At 35.9% G+C, this 19,903-nt stretch overlaps 1 protein-coding gene across 4 annotated transcripts in view; it reads left to right on the top strand.

Moving 5' to 3' along the window:
- SLC44A1 (solute carrier family 44 member 1) overlaps positions 1-19,903 on the top strand; it is a 198,827-nt gene that overhangs the window by 92,739 nt on the left and 86,185 nt on the right. For all 4 annotated transcript variants that reach the window (XM_010353308.2, XM_010353307.2, XM_010353309.2 and 1 more), the window contains 2 exons: positions 1,800-1,936; positions 14,947-15,040. In XM_010353308.2, coding sequence (XP_010351610.1) covers positions 1,800-1,936; positions 14,947-15,040 — 231 coding nt within the window. The remainder of the gene's footprint in view (positions 1-1,799; positions 1,937-14,946; positions 15,041-19,903) is intronic.

The raw sequence follows: 19,903 nt of genomic DNA, 5'->3' as shown, positions 1-19,903 counted from the left end.
ATCTCAAAAAAAAAAAAAAAGTATTCTTAGTAGTGATAGTGGTGGTGATGGCAATGGTAGCAGTGATAGTGGTGGTGGTGGTGGTGGTGGTGGTGGTGGTGGTGGTGGTGGTGGTGGTAGTGATAGCAGTAGTGGTTGATTCAAAAGTTTTGTGACACATTTTTCAAGGACCCTGTCCATGATCTGTCTTTGTGCAATTCATTATACAGGGTCACAGGCATAGACATGCTTAGTCAGATGCCCAGGATAGAAGAAGGGAGAATTAGTAAGAGAATGCTTGTTTCTACTCGGAAGTTGCCAGAAACAATTCTCTGTATGCCCTACTTCCTTGTTATCAGCCATGGAAACAGTCCACAAAACCTACTTCTAAACCTCATCTTGCCTGGCTTTTTTTCTTTCCTTCTATCTGTATAGATAGAACATTTGGAGTCGCTGGTTTGGAGTCACTGATAGGGTCACACACACGGTTTTTTTTTGTTTTCTTTCAGTTTGGTAAGTTATACCTGACCTTCATGCCGGGTTCCCAGACCCATTGCTGTGCTGAAGTGTGCAGAATTACTTGATCTGCAAAGGCGTCTGTAGTTGCCCCCCTTTTTTTTCCTACTTACTTTTTTTTCCCCTTCATATAAAAGTTTCCATTTTAGCGTATGTATTGACTTTTACGTTTTCTGCTTTTCAGTTTGTTCTCCTAATTTTTATATTTGGTTATATTTCCTGTTCCAGATTTGAAACCACATTTTGCATAGCAACAGAGTTTAACCGTGTGAAAGGCTATTGACAGATGCATGATTTTATAAAACTTCCTATGAACTCAGTGGAATTGAACCCTGGCTGGAGATTCATTTTAGGTGGAAGCATTCCTTCTTGTACTCCCTTCCTTGATCCATATTATTGCACTTAGCTTATCTCAGTTGAAAATGTTTAGCCCTTATTTTCTCTTTGAGCAAATGTTAACATCTACAATCTTTATCATCTCATCTACTTTATAACATTAAAAATACATGCTTCAGTATGCTTTCTAATTAATCTTCCCTTTCCTAAAATACAAGTATACAGAACTTAAAGGGTATAATTTCAGATTTGGGGATTTTTTTGTCTATCTGTAATGGACAGTATTTAACTATTAATAAACAATATTTACCACAATTATATCAGCTCAAAAGTAATTGGCGTTCTTTCTAGAAGATGCGGATTATGAAAGGTAAAATAAATTAAAAATCACTTTATTTTAATACCCAGAGACGACTGTACTTGAAATGTTGGTGTATTTCCCTCTAGTCTCCATTTAACTTTATGTATTCAGTTGTATATATTCATTGATATCTATAATATATATTCATTTTTGGAATTATGTAATTGTTTATATGAATTATATATAATGAATGAATTATATTTATTAACTAAAGTTTACAGTTTATATATAAACTGCAATTCATGCTATATTATATAGCAGTATTATGATATTCCAATAATTTTTTTGGTACAAGTTTGACAAAATAAGAAAAAATTAATGATTTGAAGAAAACTAAAATAGATGATTTCTGATTATAAAATATGCATGTGTACAATACAAACATTTAAATATTAGAAAAATAGATCATGATAATTATGAATCCTACAATTCCCCTATTCCCACTGTTAGTCTGTTTATAAGCAATTTTTTAAAAATGTATTTATGATGAGATTTTTATCATGGAGGAATGTGGAATAGATGTTCTTTGCTCTAGGCTTAGTCAAATATGCAGTGACCCACAATGTGTTTTGTGAAATAATATCTCAGTTTTTTCTCCATGCTTTAGGTATGTATTCTTTTTGGATCCATGCAACCTGGACTTGATAAACCGGAAGATTAAGTCCGTAGCACTGTGTGTAGCAGCATGTCCAAGGCAAGAACTGAAAACTCTGAGTGATGTTCAGAAGTTTGCAGAGATGAATGGTGAGACATTAGGCCATCCAAATCTATGTCCTATCACCTTGTTCTATTTGTTAAATATAAATTTGCCCTAGTGTTAAATAAATTATCAAGGAACCTTAGATAATTGAAATAATTTTGGACTTCCTTGCTAAAAAATATTATAGCACCCAGGGAGCTTGTTAAACTCCAGATTCCTGGGACCCACCCAGCAAAATTCTGACTGAGTGGGTCTTTGTGCTCTGGAAGTTAGTCTTTTTTAAATAAATATCTCAGGTGACTTTGATGTAGTCTGTTGAGTGTTTGGAAATTACTAAACCACTCTGTGTAAAATTTGTTTCTTGTTCCCCCTTCCCAAGGATTGGTTAAAAGTATTTCAGTTCACATTTATATAAATTGAAACAAATTTTATATATTGAAATAATATATATACATATGTGTGTGTATGTGTGTGTGTGTGTGTGTGTGTGTGTGTGTGTGTGTGTATGTGTATAACCCTGGTTAGCAATGTAACATATGCATATTATAGGAAATTTGAAAAGTTCAGAAAAAATAAGAAGTAGAAATTAAAATTCCAACATCAGTACTTTTTCAATGAGTCGGTGTGTATATAGTTTTGTGTTCTGCTTTTTAAATTTAATGTTCTGTCATAGCTCTTTTTCTAAAAATAATTGTGAGAAACTTTGAGGCTAAACATAGGGGAATTAGCTGAGAAAACTAACATAGTTTCCTGAAATCTAGCTCTGTTCTCCGGGGCATTTTATCTGTAGGTACCATCCTCAGGTCCACATGGCTTGCCTCAATTCTTTTTTTTTTTTTTTTTTTTTTTTGAGACGGAGTCTCCCTCTGTCACCCAGGCTGGAGTGCAGTGGCCGGATCTCAGCTCACTGCAAGCTCCGCCTCCCGGGTTTACGCCATTCTCCTTCCTCAGCCTCCCGAGTAGCTGGGACTACAGGCGCCCGCCACCTCGCCTGGATAGTGTTTCGTATTTTTTAGTAGAGACGGGGTTTCACCGTGTTAGCCAGGATGATTTCGATCTCCTGACCTCATGATCCGCCTGTCTCGGCCTCCCAAAGTGCTGGGATTACAGGCTTGAGCCACCGCGCCCGGCCGGCTTGCCTCAATTCTTTTCTAAGAATCGTTTTTTTAACCACCCTTTGTAAAGGCCCCTGTTTTTTAATTTCTTTGAGGTTTCATGCTTGTATTTTGTTTGTAGGAATCCTCAGAGCTGCCTGGGTCCTGCCCAGATCCACAGGCTGGTGCTGGTTCCTTGGAACAAGGACCGACCCAAGTATCCAGTGGGTACAACTTCTGGCTGGGTGGACAGACAGCCTGGAACCATAACTCTGCACACACTAGCATGGCTCCAGTGTCTTCCTGTTGGGGATGCTAGCCTTCTGAAGGCAGGAGGACTGCAGCCTTCCAGGCTGGCAGTATCCCTGTCCCGTTGTTCCATGCCCTCAGCATAGGATAACATGGGTTGATTTGGGTCTGGATTCCAGTGCTGACTGTCACTGACTGCCTCTGTAATAAGGGTAAAGGGTAAAAGTTCTCTGAGCCTAGATTTCCTCATCTGAAAAAATGTGGATTAAAAATAATACTCCCTCATATGTTGTTATGAAGATTAAGTAAGATGATATATGAAGAATACTGAACACTTGGTAGGCACTTGAATAAAGAAGTGCCAACCGCTCTTCACGATCTCATTTTTTATTACCATATGGTATCCCCACATGTGTTGTTGCTGAGCCTCTTACCAGAACTACCAGCCTCATCATTATAAGGTTTCTTAGGGAGAGGGGAGCCCTTCCTTAAGGGTTTTTCCAGAATTTTAGACAATGTGAGTATACTCTGACAAGTGGTGTGGTTGAGTGGTTAAAAGTATACGCTCCGGAGTCCGATTGTTTGGGTTCAAATGTTGCTCCTACCACTCACTGGCTGTGAGACTCTGGGCAAAGTACTTGACTTCTCCTTGCCTCCGTTTCCACATCTATGAAATAGGGACAATATTCATACCTATTATACTTTATAGAATTGTTATGAGGACTTGATACATGAACAATGCTTAGAACAGTATCTGGCAAATATTAAGTTGCTAAGAAAAATTATTGGCTGCTGCTATTATCATTGTAATTATTAATATTATTATTCCACTAATGGAATGTAATAGTCTTTCTGCCTCCAGTTTCTCTCTAGTTTTAGCTCTCTTATGTACTGCTGCCGTGTTAATATTCCTAGAGCTTCAATCAATGCTAACCCCTTGCTTAGAAAGCATCCATAGTAAAAAATAAAAGTCTATATGTCTTATACTATCATTCAAAGCTATGATCTAGTCTCGAACTATCTTCCAACATATCTTCTCAAACCCACTGGTTGTGAGTCTTGGTCCCTTGAACCTGAGCTGTCATCTGGAGGGCTAGAAGAGAGCTAGCTGTGTGGCCTGCTGAGATGTTCCCTGGAGGAGAAATGCCCCATGCTCCCCTGCTGGTATGCTTTGTTTCCAGGCTGGTATCCTTCTAAATGAATATAATACTGACTGTGGCCTGTTCAGGTTTAGTTAAGAAGACCCTCCTGGTGGGTGTTACAGCTTTGTATTTCTCACTGTGTCTTGCACAAAGTAGGTGCTCAAGATTTATTAATGAATAAACATTATTTCAGAAAACAGACTTCTTAAATTGGTGCCTAGCTACAAAGATACCTTTAGGGTTTTGTGCCAGCTGTATGAATAATAAGTCAATAAGGTAGCCATAAAAAATGACAGCATCAAGAAACACAACGATGGAGGATAGAGAAGACAAAATTTTAGCAGGCAAATAGAAGAGCTATAAAATTATATCGGAGAGAGAGCCTTTGGTATAGGGGCCTAAATACCTTATTTGAGTAGCAACCCTAACTTGAAATTTCTGAATTTCTCAAAAGAACCTATGCTGTTGTTTGAATTGGTAGCTTAAAACTAGACCTGGTAAGATTTAATTCCAATATTACCCTTGTCACTGAGAGAATTATTTCTCTGCTTTTTGCATTATTTTTCCTTCTTTTGTCTTTGTAAGTTATCTGTTTTTTTTCTTTTTCTTCTTGCTTAAAAGACAGACTAAAGTGCAGTAGTCTGGGCTGTAGTACAGTGGCACAATCATGGTTCACTGCAGCCTTGTACTTCTGGGCTCAAGTGGTTCTCCTGCTTCAGCCTCCTGAGCAACTGGGACTACAGGCATGTGTCACCATGCCCAAATAGTTTTTTTACTTTATGTGGCAATGAGGTATCACCGTGTTATCCAGGCTGGTGTCAAACTCCTAGCCTTAAGTAATCCTCCCTCCTTGGCCTCTCAAAGTGCTGGGATTACAGGTATGAGCCACACACCTGGCCATTCAGTTATCTTTTCTATCGTTTGAGGTGCAAGTTGATTCCAGAGTAGTAAGTAATTTTTATTAGAATCTATGTCTGCATGTTGTTACAGTATATTTCTGTTAGAAAATACACAGACCCTTTAGCCTCAGATATATAAACCTCAATCGGTAATTTCAGAGAGGAATGTCTTTAATATATAATTCAAACTTAGGTGGGAAATTTTCAAGTCAGTAAGAGGGGATAGTGTAAAGTCCATGAAAGAGCCTAAATGTAAGAGCTAAAACTGCAGAAACTCTTAGAAGAAAATGTAAGGGAAAGTTACATGGCAATGCATTTGGCAATAGTTTATTGGATGGCACCAAAAGCACAGGCAACAAAAGAAAAAAATACATAAATTGGATTACGTCACAATTGAAAACTGTACATCAAGGGATAAAAATCAACAGAAGAGAAAAGTCAACCCATAGAAGATACTTATAAATCAGATATCTGGTAAGGAGTTAATATATAGACTATCTGAAGAGCTAGTATAAAAAAACACACCTAAAATCACACAAGTGTTCATGAGGATGTGGAGAACTGGAACCTTTGTGTACCATTGATGGGAATGTGAAACAGTGCAGCTGCTATGGAAAATAGTATGTAGGTTCCTCAAAAAATTAAAGATAAAATTAGCATATGATACAGCAGTCCCACTTCTGAGAATATATCCAAAAGAATTGAAAAGAGGATCTTGAAGAGATATTTGCACAATCATGTTCATTGTAGCATTATTCACAATAGCCAAGAGGTGGAAGCAACCTAATGTCTGTAGACCAATAAATGGTTGGAGAAAATATGGTGAACTACCAGTGGTGGTGGCTCACACCTGTAGTCCCAGAACTTTGGGAAACTGAGGCAGGAAGAGCACTTGAGTTCAGGAGTTCAAGACCAGCCTGTGAAACGTAGTGAGATGTCATTTCTACAAAAAATGAAATTGCCTAGGCATGGTGTCACGCACTTGTAGTTCCAGCTACTCAGGTGGCTGAGGCGGGAGGATCTCTTGAACCCAGGAGATTGCAGTGAGCCGAGATCATGCTACTGCAGTCTAGCCTGGGTGACAGAGTGAGACCCTGTCTCAAAAAACCTCAAAAACAAACAAAAACAAAGAAAATGTGGTGTATACATACAATGGAATATTATTTTAGCCTTAAAAAAGGAGGAAAGAAACGTCATATGCTTCAACTTGCGTGAAAATTGAGGACACTATGCTAAGTCAAATAAGTCAGTCGTAAAAGAAAAAGACTGCATAATTCCACTTACATGAAACGAAAAGTAGAAGTGTGGTTGCCAGGAGCTGAAGGAGGGGGAGAAAGGGAGTTGTGGTTCAATGACTAGAGTTTCAGATTTACAAGATGAAAAAGTTCTAAAAATCTGTTGCACCACAATATGCATATAGTTAATAGTGCTGTACTGTACACTTAAAAATGGTTAAGATAGTCAATGATATGTTATGCATTTTTTTTACCACAATAAGAAATAGGAAAATAAATTCTGACACATGCTATAACGTGGATGAACCTTGAGGACGTCATGCGAGGTGAAGTAAGCCAGTCACAGAAGGACAAATACTGTATGATTCCATCCTGGAGTAGTCAAATTTATATAGACAAAGTAGAATGATAGTTGCCAGGGTGGCAGGGAGAGTGGAATGGGGATATTGTCTAATGGGTGAAGAGTTTTAGTTTTGTAAGATGAAGAGAGTTCTGGAGATGGATGGTGGTGATTCTTGCACAACAGTTTGAATGTACTTAATGTCACTGAACTGTACACTTACAAATGATTACGATAGTAATTTTATTTTGTCTTTATTTTATCATAATTTTTATTAAGTTCATGAAAAAGGAGTCCTGTTTGAGGTAGTAACGGTTTAAGTGCTAATTTTATACCTTATTTTAAGATGCAAGGCAATATAACATGTTTCTTGCTAGAATGAGAAGATAGTATAAATCCTTTTCAAAGAATTTTAAGTTTCCATGACAACATTTGAAAGTACTTTTTAGCACTTACAACCATCCATTCACATGAAATTTTATTACCTCTAGAAATTAAAGGGAAAGAAGCTCTTGGTTCCTATGGTGGTGGTTGTAAGAAATGTATTTAATAGGCAAATAAATTATTTCCTCAAATCTTTGCTTCTTTTAAACAAGAAAAAGAAGATGTTTTCTTGGGCACTTAGAGTTTGTGGAATGCCCCTGTCAAGTATGACTACAATAGAGAGTTTGGAAGAAATAGCTGGAAATTAGATTGGTATTGTGGAGATGCTGTCATATTACACAGAGCTTTGAAAGGCAGGCAGACAAATATAAAAATGTGAGTGCTGGCTGGGCACATGGCTCACACCTATAATCCCAGCACTTTGGGTGGCCAAGGTGGGTGGATCACCTGAGGTCAGGAGTTTGAGACCAGCCTGGCCAACATGGTGAAACCTCAGCTCTACTAAAAATACAAAAATTAGCCAAGCGTGGTGGCAGGTGCCTGTAATCCCAGCTACTCGGGAGGCTAAGACAGGAGAATTACTTGGACCTGGGAGGTGAAGGGTGCGGTGAGCTGAGATCATGCCACTGCACTCCAACCTGGGCAACAAGAGCAAAACTTTGTCTCAAAAAAAAAAAAAAAGAAAAAGAAAAATAATAATGATAAAAGAACTGTGAATGCTAGTACATAAGTTGGGTGGTAGGGGTACAAATGTGCATTTATTTTTATGGTTCATAATTCATATAACACAAATATTATAAATATATAATGCTAGAGAAGAAAACAGTTTAAAAATTGCCTTTAAAGAATTGAAGTTGCCAAATACCATAAGGACTCAGTATCAAACTTCTTGCAGTTGTGTGTGAATTTCCTAGGAGCAAGCTTGTGCTCTTTTCATCTGGGAATATCCAGGCCCTAATATAGAGGCTCCCATAGTAGATAAGTAGATATCCATAAATGTTTTTTGAAAAAATGATGGGCTGGATTTCCTGTTGTCCTCTATTGCCACTTAATAATTTCTCATTCTCACAGAAAACTTGATCCTCAATTCTGTTATCTGTGTGAGTTGACACCAGCAGGTAAATTGTTCTCCAATCTAACCAGTATTTCTGTGAAATCAGTTCTTTTTATTCATCTCTAAATAACTCATTTATCTCCCTTATAATACTATCCAAGTGATTATTCATATCTCTTCTCTTAAGCCCTCTTGTTTGTCCTTTTTCCTAAACGTATGCCCTACAGAGAAAACTGAAACCATCTGGTGAATGCTCTTATCTGAGTTCTTATTTTCAGCAGGGCATGAATTCCATCTTACTTTCACTTTCCCTGTCTTCAGTCTGATGAACAGGCTACTTTCCTCCTTATTACCATTATTTTTGAAAATTCAAATAACGCTACAGTAGTTCTCCCTTATCCGTAGTTTTACTGTTTGATTTCAGTTACCCATGGTCAATTGCAGTCTGAAAATATTTAATGGAAAATTCCAAAAATAAACAATTCATAAGTTTTACATTGTGCATTTTGCTTAGTAGCATGATGAAATCTTGCACGGACCTGCCCCATCCCACCCAGACACGAATCATCCCTTTGTCCAGCATATCCACACTGTGTATGCTGCCCACCACTTAGTCTCTTAGTAGCCCTATCAGTTACCAGACCGCAAAGACGTAGTATATAGAGGGTTTGGTACTGTCCACAGCTTCGGGCATCCACCAAGGGGTCTTGGAATGTATTCCCATGGATCAGAGGGAACTATGTACATTACAGTGGGAGAGAAGAATCTCCCTCCTTCAGCTTTCATCTCAACCCAGCCACACCAATACAGGTGGTGAAGATACCAATGCATCCTGCAAGACAGGTGGTGAAGGGAAAGGGAAGACAATGCCTGCTCAGACAGTTCTCCTTTCTCTCTCCCCCCTCTAATTCTGACCCAGCATCTCTGGTCCATAGACGACCCTTCACTTCACTCCACTGTCCCCATTGTTCAGCATGGGCATCTGAATCGGAATAGAAACACCAGACTTAAGCCCTGGGTTTTGTTTCAACATACCATTTATTGGTAGCTATTGTATGCCATGGACTGCACCAGATGCTTTGCATATTGTTTTGATTTTTGCACTTGCTGTCTAAATTCTAAATGGCAGTGTAGAAATGAGCACAATCTTCCGAGTGAGGTGATACATGCCTGTATTCCCAGCCTACTGAGAGGCCAAGGCAGGAGGATCACTTGAGTTCAGGAGTTCAAGGCCTGCCTGGGCAACATAGCAAGATCCCTGTCTCTAAAAAAAAAAATACATAAATACATAAATAAATAGAAATGAACATAACCTGTGAGTAAGTTAGGAGCTGACTATAGGTTCTCAGTGCTAATAGTTCACATGGAATTTTTATTACATTTTCCATTATTCTTATCAAACTGTTTTATAATATATATTTTATCTTCCCTAACACAGTAGTAAAGTCTGGCAGAAATCTTATTTTCCTTTTGTTTGCCTCCCATTTATAGTATGTGGAAAAAGCACTCCCATTTACTAGTGATTCTTCAATGTACTGTATTTTGAAAAAAATTTGAGAGCTTTATAACCTGACCTTGAGACTGCGTTCACATTTTGAGTAGAGCCGTGAAGCTTGGTGTTTTCTTAATGATTACTGTTTAGCCATTAAAAACTTTAACAGATTATGTGGTCCATTCAGATAATGCTAATTGTGAATACTAATAAGTCTTTTTGATTGTTATCTGGTTATTAGTTTAGAGTCAATATCAATAGATGATCAGTATATTACCCTTTTTCTTACCAGTCAGTATCAATAAAACTTAAACCCCAGAGTAATTATGTTTTCTTTTTGGCACAGTAAGTCAAAAGATTTGACTTGATATCATTTATAAATGAATGAAATGATCAACTCTAGCAACTGAATTAATTGCCTCCAAGTCAGAGATCAGCAAGGATGCTTGGTTGTTTAAAAAGAAGGAAAATCCTTACATTTGATACTGCAGTTTAAACTAATTCTTTCATTCACCAAATACTTAGTACCCATTAAGCATGCTTCAGAGATACAAAGTACAGTCCCTACATTTAAGGAGTTTGCAGTATGGTTGAGTCAGAATTCTCCTTATCCTCCACAACACCTAGTAGAAGTCTCGTACATAGATGTTCAAAATTAATTCACTTAGCAAATATTTAGTATGTATGCCTAGTATGTGCCAACAGTGGTTGACAAATGATGCCACATTCTTACCTGGCTAATTTCTGTAGGTGGATGCTTCCTGGGAATTACAAATATGTCCATACTTTTCATGGGTTACTGGGAATTAAAATTGGAAAATTATCTTCCATTCTCCCAGCATATAAATAGTGTTTCTTAATTAGTGAAAAAGAGGTTAAATTCATTAGACATCACAAGGCAATGGAAATCTTTCATAGTAAAAACTGTTCTGCATTGAGAGACTTTCTTTTCTATTAGTTGCAAATAGTTAAATCATGTTTTAAGGAATATTTTCCTTAATTTTAATCGATCCTATAAATATCATTGTGGTGGTAAATTAAACAAAATTTTAAAGCAAGAAAAATTAGCCCCCAGCATAGAAACTCTTTATTTTGTATCTTATTTTCAAATAATGTGATGTTTTAAACTATTGGTTCACAGCTTTGAGGAGGCTTTTGCCTCCTCAAAGATAATTGGCAATGTCTGGAGACATTTTTGGCTGTCACACTGGGTGAGAGCTTAGGAGGAGGCTACTGGAATCTTGTGGATAGAGGCCAGGGATGTTGCTCAACATCTTGCAATGCACAGGACAGCCCCCTACAACCAAGAATTGTCCAGCACAAAATGTCATAATACCAAGATTGAGGAATGTTGTTTTAGATCGTATATTTGTAGCAAATGGTGAAACGCATTCGAACATTGTATATAACATATAACACCAAAATATAAGAGATTAAAAACAGTTATTTCATTTTTTCTCCACTCAGGATACCTGTTTTATTCAACAGAAGGCTTTTGGATGACATCTATATACCAGGAAATATAGGTTCCAAACATTTCAAAGGCATAAGGTTTGAGTTCTCAAAGAGTTTGCATTGTAAAAATAGAGATGATATACAAACAAAAAGTTACAAAAGAATATGCCCTGTTTTATCACGGAGCTAAGCAGTAAATAGCTTTGTTGGGTGGGTCAGAGAAGGCTTGACAAAAGAGATGAAGTTTGAGTAGTGTGTAGAAATGCTGCTCAGACGTTAACACTCAGGTGCTAGCTGGGAAAGGACAGCGCAAGCAGAGGGAGTGGTGTGTGTGAAAACCTGGAAGCTTGTTAAACAGCAAGCATTGATTGTATGTAGTTTATTATGTTGAGATGAGTCTGGAGTTTTAGGTAGAGACCTGCTTTAGGAGGACCTTGAATCCAGGATATTTGGACTTCATCCTGAGGATAGGGGTGTGATATGACTAATCCACATTGTACAAAGATCATTCTGATGGTTATATGCAGAATGGAGATGAGAAACACTTTACAGTATTTTAACTGACACAGTAGGAGATCATGAAGGTCTGAGATAACATAGGAAGGTCTAATGTTCAGGATGTGGTATCTCTTGAATGGTATAGGAAAACAGTAGATAAAAAAGATGTCGATAACTTGTATGTTTCACGGATGGTGGAACCGTTAACCAGGACAGAAAATATAAAGTCAGAAGGTACATGGTGGAACTAATTTTTCTCCAAAGATGTTTTTTTTGAGGTGTCTGTAGAACGTATGTTTTTTGGCCCAGGAGTTTATTGAATACTTACCCAATTATGAGTATTAGGAATGGCACAAAGGAAGCATGGCAGCTTAGGGGCAAAGAATTCCACTTCTAAATTTGCCAGTGATTGCATTGAAGGCGTTGGAAGTATTACTTTTTTTTCATCTGTAATATTTGGAGTGTGGTGATGGAAACGTACCTCTTAGGGGAGTTGATATAACTGATATTGAGCTAAAGAATAATAAATTCAGACTAAATAATTGACTATTATACAGCATTTGAAAAAAATATAGTAGTTAAACATTCTGGGGGCCATAGTAACCGTTTGCCATGATAAATGTTTATACACTAAAGTTAGGTTCCTAAGATCACTCATTTTGATAGTCTTTGAATAACATCGGCTGAGTTGCATGGATTGCCTCTGGTGTGCTTTAGATAAGCTTTTGTTCTTAGTTTTCTGCTTTTCATTACTCATGTATAATTTTTACCTGCTTTTGCATTAGAAGGAAAACTTTGTCCTACTGGTTAAATCCAAACTTCTTGTGCTAAGTATTTTTTATACGTTCACTGTAAAAAAAAAAAAAAAAAAAAAAAAAAAAAACTACCTTCAGAATGTTCACTGAAAATGCTTAGCTAATGAACATGAAAAGAAAAACAGTGATAAAATGTTTGCCATTACTGAATTGTTTTAATGTTCTTCATTGAGGCTTCTCTGTTCATCAACCCTTTGAGCAGGAAGCAGTATAAGGTTTCTTATGATTATTACTACTAACACATTGTAAAGATCTTTTTCCTTTAATCTATTTAGTACAGGATCTATTTAGTACTGGCCTGTGTCCCAGAATACCATCAGAGATAAGGCTATTATCCTTTCATTGAGTATTATCCTGGGAAAGTATTTATAAAATTGAACTCCATTGCACCTGCTGACCTCCTTTTTTAAATGAAGAAAGGGTGGGGATAGAGATTATGCTAACTGAATTCAGATGAAGCAGTGTATTTGGCAGCACTGACACAAAGTGCTTTAGTTAGGGCCTTTTATTTTGTGCAAATCGATTCCATCTTGGACTCTGAAAGAAATAAGTTGACAATTCAGATCAGGAAGTTGATGATCACATCGGATGCTCCACACTTATTGGCACAGTTGCTGTTTTTCATAAGCAATTCTATACTAGGACTCCTAGCTATTTCAGGATTAATCTAAAATGTTTCCTTGCCATTGTTATGTTGTCTGCAAAATTGCTATAAATGTAATCTAGTGGCATTATATTCAAGTGTCAAAGACAATGCTCTTAGAAGAGTTAAATATTTAATATTTATGCTTAGCTTTTTAAAAAATACATCATTAAAATGCAAAAGAGTAGTCAAGCACAATTTTTAAAACGTAGTTTCTTATTGAGCCTACTTTAAGCTTTAAAAGCTTGAAGAACAGTGCCATGTAACTCATAATTATCGCTTTAAAAATATTTTGCATTGTCAGATTACTCAGATTATCTTTATATAAAATATATGCTACATGCACTCATTTCAGTATGCTATTAAGGCTCACATATTTAATCAGTTGGGTTTTTTGCTGGTTTGGGGCATCATTGCTAAATTAAATGTTGGTTTGTGCCTTTCTAAAAATTATTTTGATTGATAGGACAAGATATAAATGAAATAAATTTGTTCCCAATTTTGTTGTCCCATTAAATCAAGCTATATTCTTTTTTCTATATTGCCTTCCAGTTCCTTCTCCTATCTCACATGCCTTTTCCATAATTAACTCAGTGTTGCAGTCTGCTGTTCACATTATATTTTAAGCTTTTTCCATGGTGATATAATATAAAAGTTCAGTATCATCATAGTACAGATGCAAAGCTATTCTGTTTATTTAATAATAAAGTATTTGACCAAATTAGTAATCTGGTGGGAACAGCAGTTAATAAAATATAAACAGTTTATGTGATGAAATGCAGCAAAATTAGAACTGGAGCCTGGGTCTCCTCACTTAACAATATATTATACAATGAACCTTCCAGTATTCTAGTTGCTGTATTTTAAAATTAACAGATCAGGAAAATAAGACTTATATTGGATTTAGTGGACTTTATCCATCTCAATTTTCTATACTAAGGAAATTAATGTATATACCAGCTTTATAGAGTTAATAGTAAATTATATAATACATTAATGTATTATGTAAATTTTACATTGTATACATGTTATGTATATTCAATGTGTGTTGGCCATATAATCAGAAAAATTAATGTTTTTTCGCATAACCAATCTACAGTTGAATTTAAGCTGTCTTAAACTCTGAAAACTAGGAATCACTTTTATCAGTTTATCAGTTTTGTCAATTTGTTCAGTTTATTTACAGTTAGGAATGTTTCCTGCTTTTTAAATAAGTAATGTATTATCCAAATTTACATGAGTTAAATGCAGTAATTGTAAAAACAGGCATAATATGTAATTGAGCAGAGGCTTTGTGGTCAAGAGATGTGGTGTTTAATCCCAGCTTTACTCCTACTAGCTCTATGTTCTTAGGCAAGTTATTTACCTTGTCTCTTAGCCTCTATTTCCTTCTCTCTAAAGTAGGCTTAATAATACCTGCTTTATAGAGTTATAGTAAATTGTATAATACATAAATGTCATCTTGCAGAGAACCTGACACTCAATAAAGGTAGTTCTAGCACTTATTTTTACCTTTAATATTAATTAAAATTTGTACATGAATTACATTAATAGTAATTTTAGAGAAATTTTAATTGGTTGAGATAAAATTGGTCAATTTTAAATGGTTGAGGACTTATACATCAAATCAGATTTCTATGAATTCTATAATGTTTGGAAAGTTGCATATGTTGAATGATACAAAATTAAAATGGATAGTGAGAGAATTTTTTCTGAGTCTTCTGCCAGCTAACATATAATTTTTCTTTGAACAGGTTCAGCACTATGTAGCTACAACCTAAAGCCTTCTGAATACACTACATCTTCAAAATCTTCTGTTCTCTGCCCCAAACTACCAGTTCCAGCGAGGTAAATTTTATTGCAAAGTTGTTAACTTGTGACTGTTGTTTTTGTAGGTAAATTTTAAACAATATATGTTATTCTGAGAAAATAGTCATTTGATACCTGTTGGCCAGGTCCAATACTTTTATAACAAAAATTTTAAAGTAGGAATAGAAATGACATTATATATTTAATATTGAAAAACAACACATAGGCAGCCAACTTTTCTTGTTCTGAGATATTTTAAATTTATTTTAGGGGCTTGCTTTTTTTGTTTTTATTTTCATGCCATAATTTTTAAGTGCACAAAACCACTGAATTGCTGTAAAATCTGCAACAAACTTAGAAACCAACTCTCACAATCTCCAAAGAGTTTTTTAAATTGATCCTAGTAATATTTACTGGGATTGCTGTAAATTTACTTTGTGAATTTAGAAAGTATGCCAGTGATTATTCCCCATAGTTTCTTTCAGGTTATATTTTTTAGGTAACATTCTCTGTATTAGGTTGTTTCCTATATCTTATCCAAGGTCTTATTCAACAAACATTTATTATTAAGTACCTACTATGCATAATGAATACAAAGATGAAACAAGAAATGTTCTTTGGAAGGATCTCAAAGTAGTTACAAGTAAAGCAACGTTTAAAATTATAAATAGATTTTTTGAAAGGAAATGCATTATCAAGCATTGTAAAATATATGCTCAGAATTAGGTATATGTATATGTATATGTGTGTATGTATAGTTTTGTATATACATTTGTGCACACACACACACCCCCACACACTTTGGAATGTTGGTCAAATCACAGCCTTAGTGTATATTGCCAACTGTGTGTAACATGAGTCAACTTCTCCAGGAAAATGTACTTGAGGCCACTTTAATTGCATCTCAATATATTATAGGAAGCTGTTGTATAAAAAATTTTGACACTCATGTCTACTTTCTTTTGGATTACTTATGGGTGTAACTTGGGTTTTATTAACTTGAATTTGAAATTTTCTGTTGAAAGTAAAAAAAAGATGTATCAGTTAAATATATTTTCAGCTCATTAATCTTGTCAAGCTGCTGTTGAAAATCAAAATTTAAAGCCGGTAGACATAAAACTAAAGGGACTATTTTAAAAGATAGTAAGAGAGACCTACAAATTATGGCCTTAAACCAACAGCTACGGAGATTACATTCATATAAGTTGAGAATATTACGGAGGCTGTGGCAGTAAAGAAAAGGAGATCCTTCGAATAGTCTTAGGAGAAAATTTATCCATATAAAAACGAGAAAAGCTCTATACCCTTATCTATCCAACTGGTAAAGTCTGTTTTAAATATATACTTTGAATATAGAATCATGCTTTCAAGGTTAAAACATATTATGACAGGATAGCCAGAAAGCCTGGTCGTGAGAGAGAAGTCTCTGCTCCTGTGTAATGGGGGCAGGATGTCAGGTGGGGGCAGCTCAGCCCATCCTGCACATCCTTCCCTGCCTCTGACCTCTGATGCCACTTTGTTGAGGACTGCCTGTTCCTGGTTATCTTGGTTTTTTCAGTTTTTGGTACACACATGCATCTCACCATGTCCTAGGGGTATTCACTAGAAGACAAAGAATAGTATTAGGGGAGAAGATTTTAGAGATGGACAGAAATGGCTTCTAACAAGGTCATCATCTAATACCTCACTAATCTAAAATGCAGTGCTGAACCTATACCATCTGAAAACTGACTGCATGCTGTGTTTAAAAATCCTTATGTTTTACTTATTTTAGTACATCACAGTCTAAGTATGTTATCACTTTTGTCTGAACCAAGCCAGCTGGAAAGTAAAAGAGAAGAACATTTGATAGAAAGAAGGCAAATCTTGTAAATACCAGAGCTATATAGCATTAGGTAAACAAACTGAAAGGATCTGAGAATAAGAATAAATTTGTTTTAATAAAAAGACTTGGGGCATCACCCCATTCCACACATCATTGTATTAGATACCAAGTCTCCAAAGGTGAGTAAGACCTAGTCTCTGTCCTTAAACTCATAGTCTAGTAGGGACTATGTTTTTGGTGACTTTTTTTAATGGCAAAAGACCAGCACCAGGCAAAACTATGAGGCAGGCAAGTACCCCTCAGCATCCTTCACATCTCTTTTGGTGTCCTTCTAGGAACATCCTACTGGGACAGAAGGACATGAACTTTGAGATAAGTCTGGGGTGAATTCCATATAATTACTTTCTATTTGTCACCTCTTGCAAGCCTCTTAACCTCTCTGTAAACCAAGTGTCTTCATGAGTGAAATGGGAATAGTCATACTCCCCTCAAGGAATTGTAAGAGTTAAACAAGATAATACGCATTAAACATCTATTACTGTGCTTGGCACTTGACTTAGGAGGTATTTCTTTAAACTTCTAGAACCTCTTCCTTTGGCCTATCTTTCTTGGGTATCCAGGGGCCTTCTACAGCTAAAAGCAGCACCTGTTTTAGAGAAAAGCAATTGTAAACTAATTTTCAATGAAGCATTAGTGACACATAATAACCAGATGATTACCATTCCTAAAAGCTTTTGAATTTTAAAAACAAATGCCTAGAAAGAGTTGTATTTTATCCAAATTCATAATTCTCTATTGGTGAAATGCCAACCACGGTGGCAGTATGGGGAATAGCTAGCCAGTATGCTTACAGTGCTTTTAGAAATAGCCGGAGAAAACAGCAGTTGTAGAAACAGATTACATAAATTCAGTTTATTCATCATGTAGTTGGGCACCTCTGCATGACAGAAAGTTTACTAGGTGTTGGGGAATTAATGATACAATAATGTATAGATGACAGATTAATAGCCAAAGGCCAGATGCAGTGGTTTATGCCTGTAATCCCAGCACTTTGGGAGGCCGAGGCAGGTGGATTCCTCGAGGTCAGGAGTTCAAGACCTGCCTGGCCAACATGGCGGAACCCCGTCTCTACCAAAAACACAAAAATTAGCTGGGCATGGTGGTGCATGCCTGTAATCCCAGCTACTCAGAAGGCTGAGACATGAGAATCGCTTGAACCTGGGAAGTGGAATTGTAGTGAGGCAAGATTGTGCCATTGCACTCCAGCCTGGGCAACAGAGCAAGACCCTGTCTCAAAAAAAAAAAAAAAAAAAAAAAAAAAAACAGAAAAAAGAAGAAAGAAATTAATAGCCAAGAAAAAAATGTTATCTGTTCATATTTTTCAATGGAGGATTCAAGGATAAATTAACATTTACAAATCATCTACTACTTGCCAGCTATCCCACAGTATCTCTCATATATATTATCTCATTTAACTTTCACAAAAACCTGTCAAGATATTGCCCCCAATTTGTAGATGAGGAAAAAGAAGATGAGAGAGGTTATCTAAAGCCATACAACTAATTGTTGCAAATTGGAATTTGAATCTAGGATGTTGTAGTCTATACCACAGTGAGTGTTCAACAACAACAAAGAGTATAGGAGTGAAAGAAGGCCGGGCACAGTGGCTCATGCCTATAATCCCAACACTTTGGGAGACCAAAGTGGGAGGATCACTTGAGCTTGAAAGTTCAAAACCAGCCTGAGCAACGTAGCAAGACCCTCTCTCTCTATAAAACATACATGCATGCATACATACATACAAACATACATACATAAACAAATAATAAAAATGTTTTAAAAAGGGTGAAAGAAGAGAAAAAAGAAACACCACTCCATATTTAGACTCATATTTCCTGCCTTTAGTGTACTGTAGAAATATTGCCAGAATACTTTATTGTTATACTTACTTAAATAAAACTTTTGCTGAAATCATGTGTAATTGTTTCTTTATAACCTGAGGTTCTAAAGTAATTATATGAGATGCAGACCCCTGCCTTCTTGTGAAGACAAATGGACAAGTGGTATTAGGCACTGTTAGTCACCATACTTTAGGGAGCTTATTAACTGTGATGATCTGAACTGAAAGGGAAATGGACAGTATGTTTGCCAAGGTAAGATGTAATTTTCATATGAGGGACTAATGTAAAAACTTTTAAAAGACTCATTATAAGTTCATTTTGTTCTTGACTGCTTCAGCAAGTGAAACAGCATCACTTCCTAATGTGACTACATTGACTTACTAAAGATTCAATATTTGGTGGGCTTTGGAATGTAGAAAAACTTACTGTATATAGAATACTTTAGGCTTGTCCTTTTAATTAAGAAGCACAAAATGTGTCATTTACATAAGATACTAAAGTAGAAATGATCTCATAATACTAGCTCCTCAGAAGTATTATTTTCTGAGTGGTATATGAAATCGGTGTATTCAACTCCACCCAAATTCATTAAATCACATGGGATTTCAATGCTAAAATATAAAACAAACCATTTCAATGACACAATTGTTTACTTATTTTTTTAAAATAAGAAAACAATTCAAGTATCAAAACTCTGTGACCGGCAGAGTTGTTTTTGTTTGGGGAAAAGTTGAGAAAAAGAATGACAAGTAAGGAAATCTAGTTTGTTTAGATTTCAAACAAGGGAATCTAGTGCTTTTTACTTTAAAGCTAAGTATTTCATCTTATTTTTGAATAATGTCCCTATATATTATTTCTTCTTATGTTTGTCTTCTATTTTTGTTTTTCATTACCACTAGGAACAGATTTTGCCTATCAGCTAGACAATGTAGTTACTCAGCATGTGCTAATTTTATACCTTTAAATTTAGAGCATCAGGTTGTTTTATTTTATTTTATTTATTTATTTATTTTTAACTGACATCGACTGAATTTTGGTGTAAAGGACTGCTGTTATTTTACTCCAGTTCTTTGAAGGATACTTATAAAAGTACTCTTTCCAATTGGCCAACTGTTAATAAACAGTGTGTAAAAATGTTTGAAAGGGTAAGTTCAGAGCAGATATTACCCAGCATTT

This window comes from Rhinopithecus roxellana, chromosome 16 (genome assembly GCF_007565055.1).
Source record: "Rhinopithecus roxellana isolate Shanxi Qingling chromosome 16, ASM756505v1, whole genome shotgun sequence".
Taxonomy (NCBI): Eukaryota; Metazoa; Chordata; class Mammalia; order Primates; family Cercopithecidae; genus Rhinopithecus; species Rhinopithecus roxellana.
This window is presented reverse-complemented; position numbering and strand designations above follow the sequence as displayed.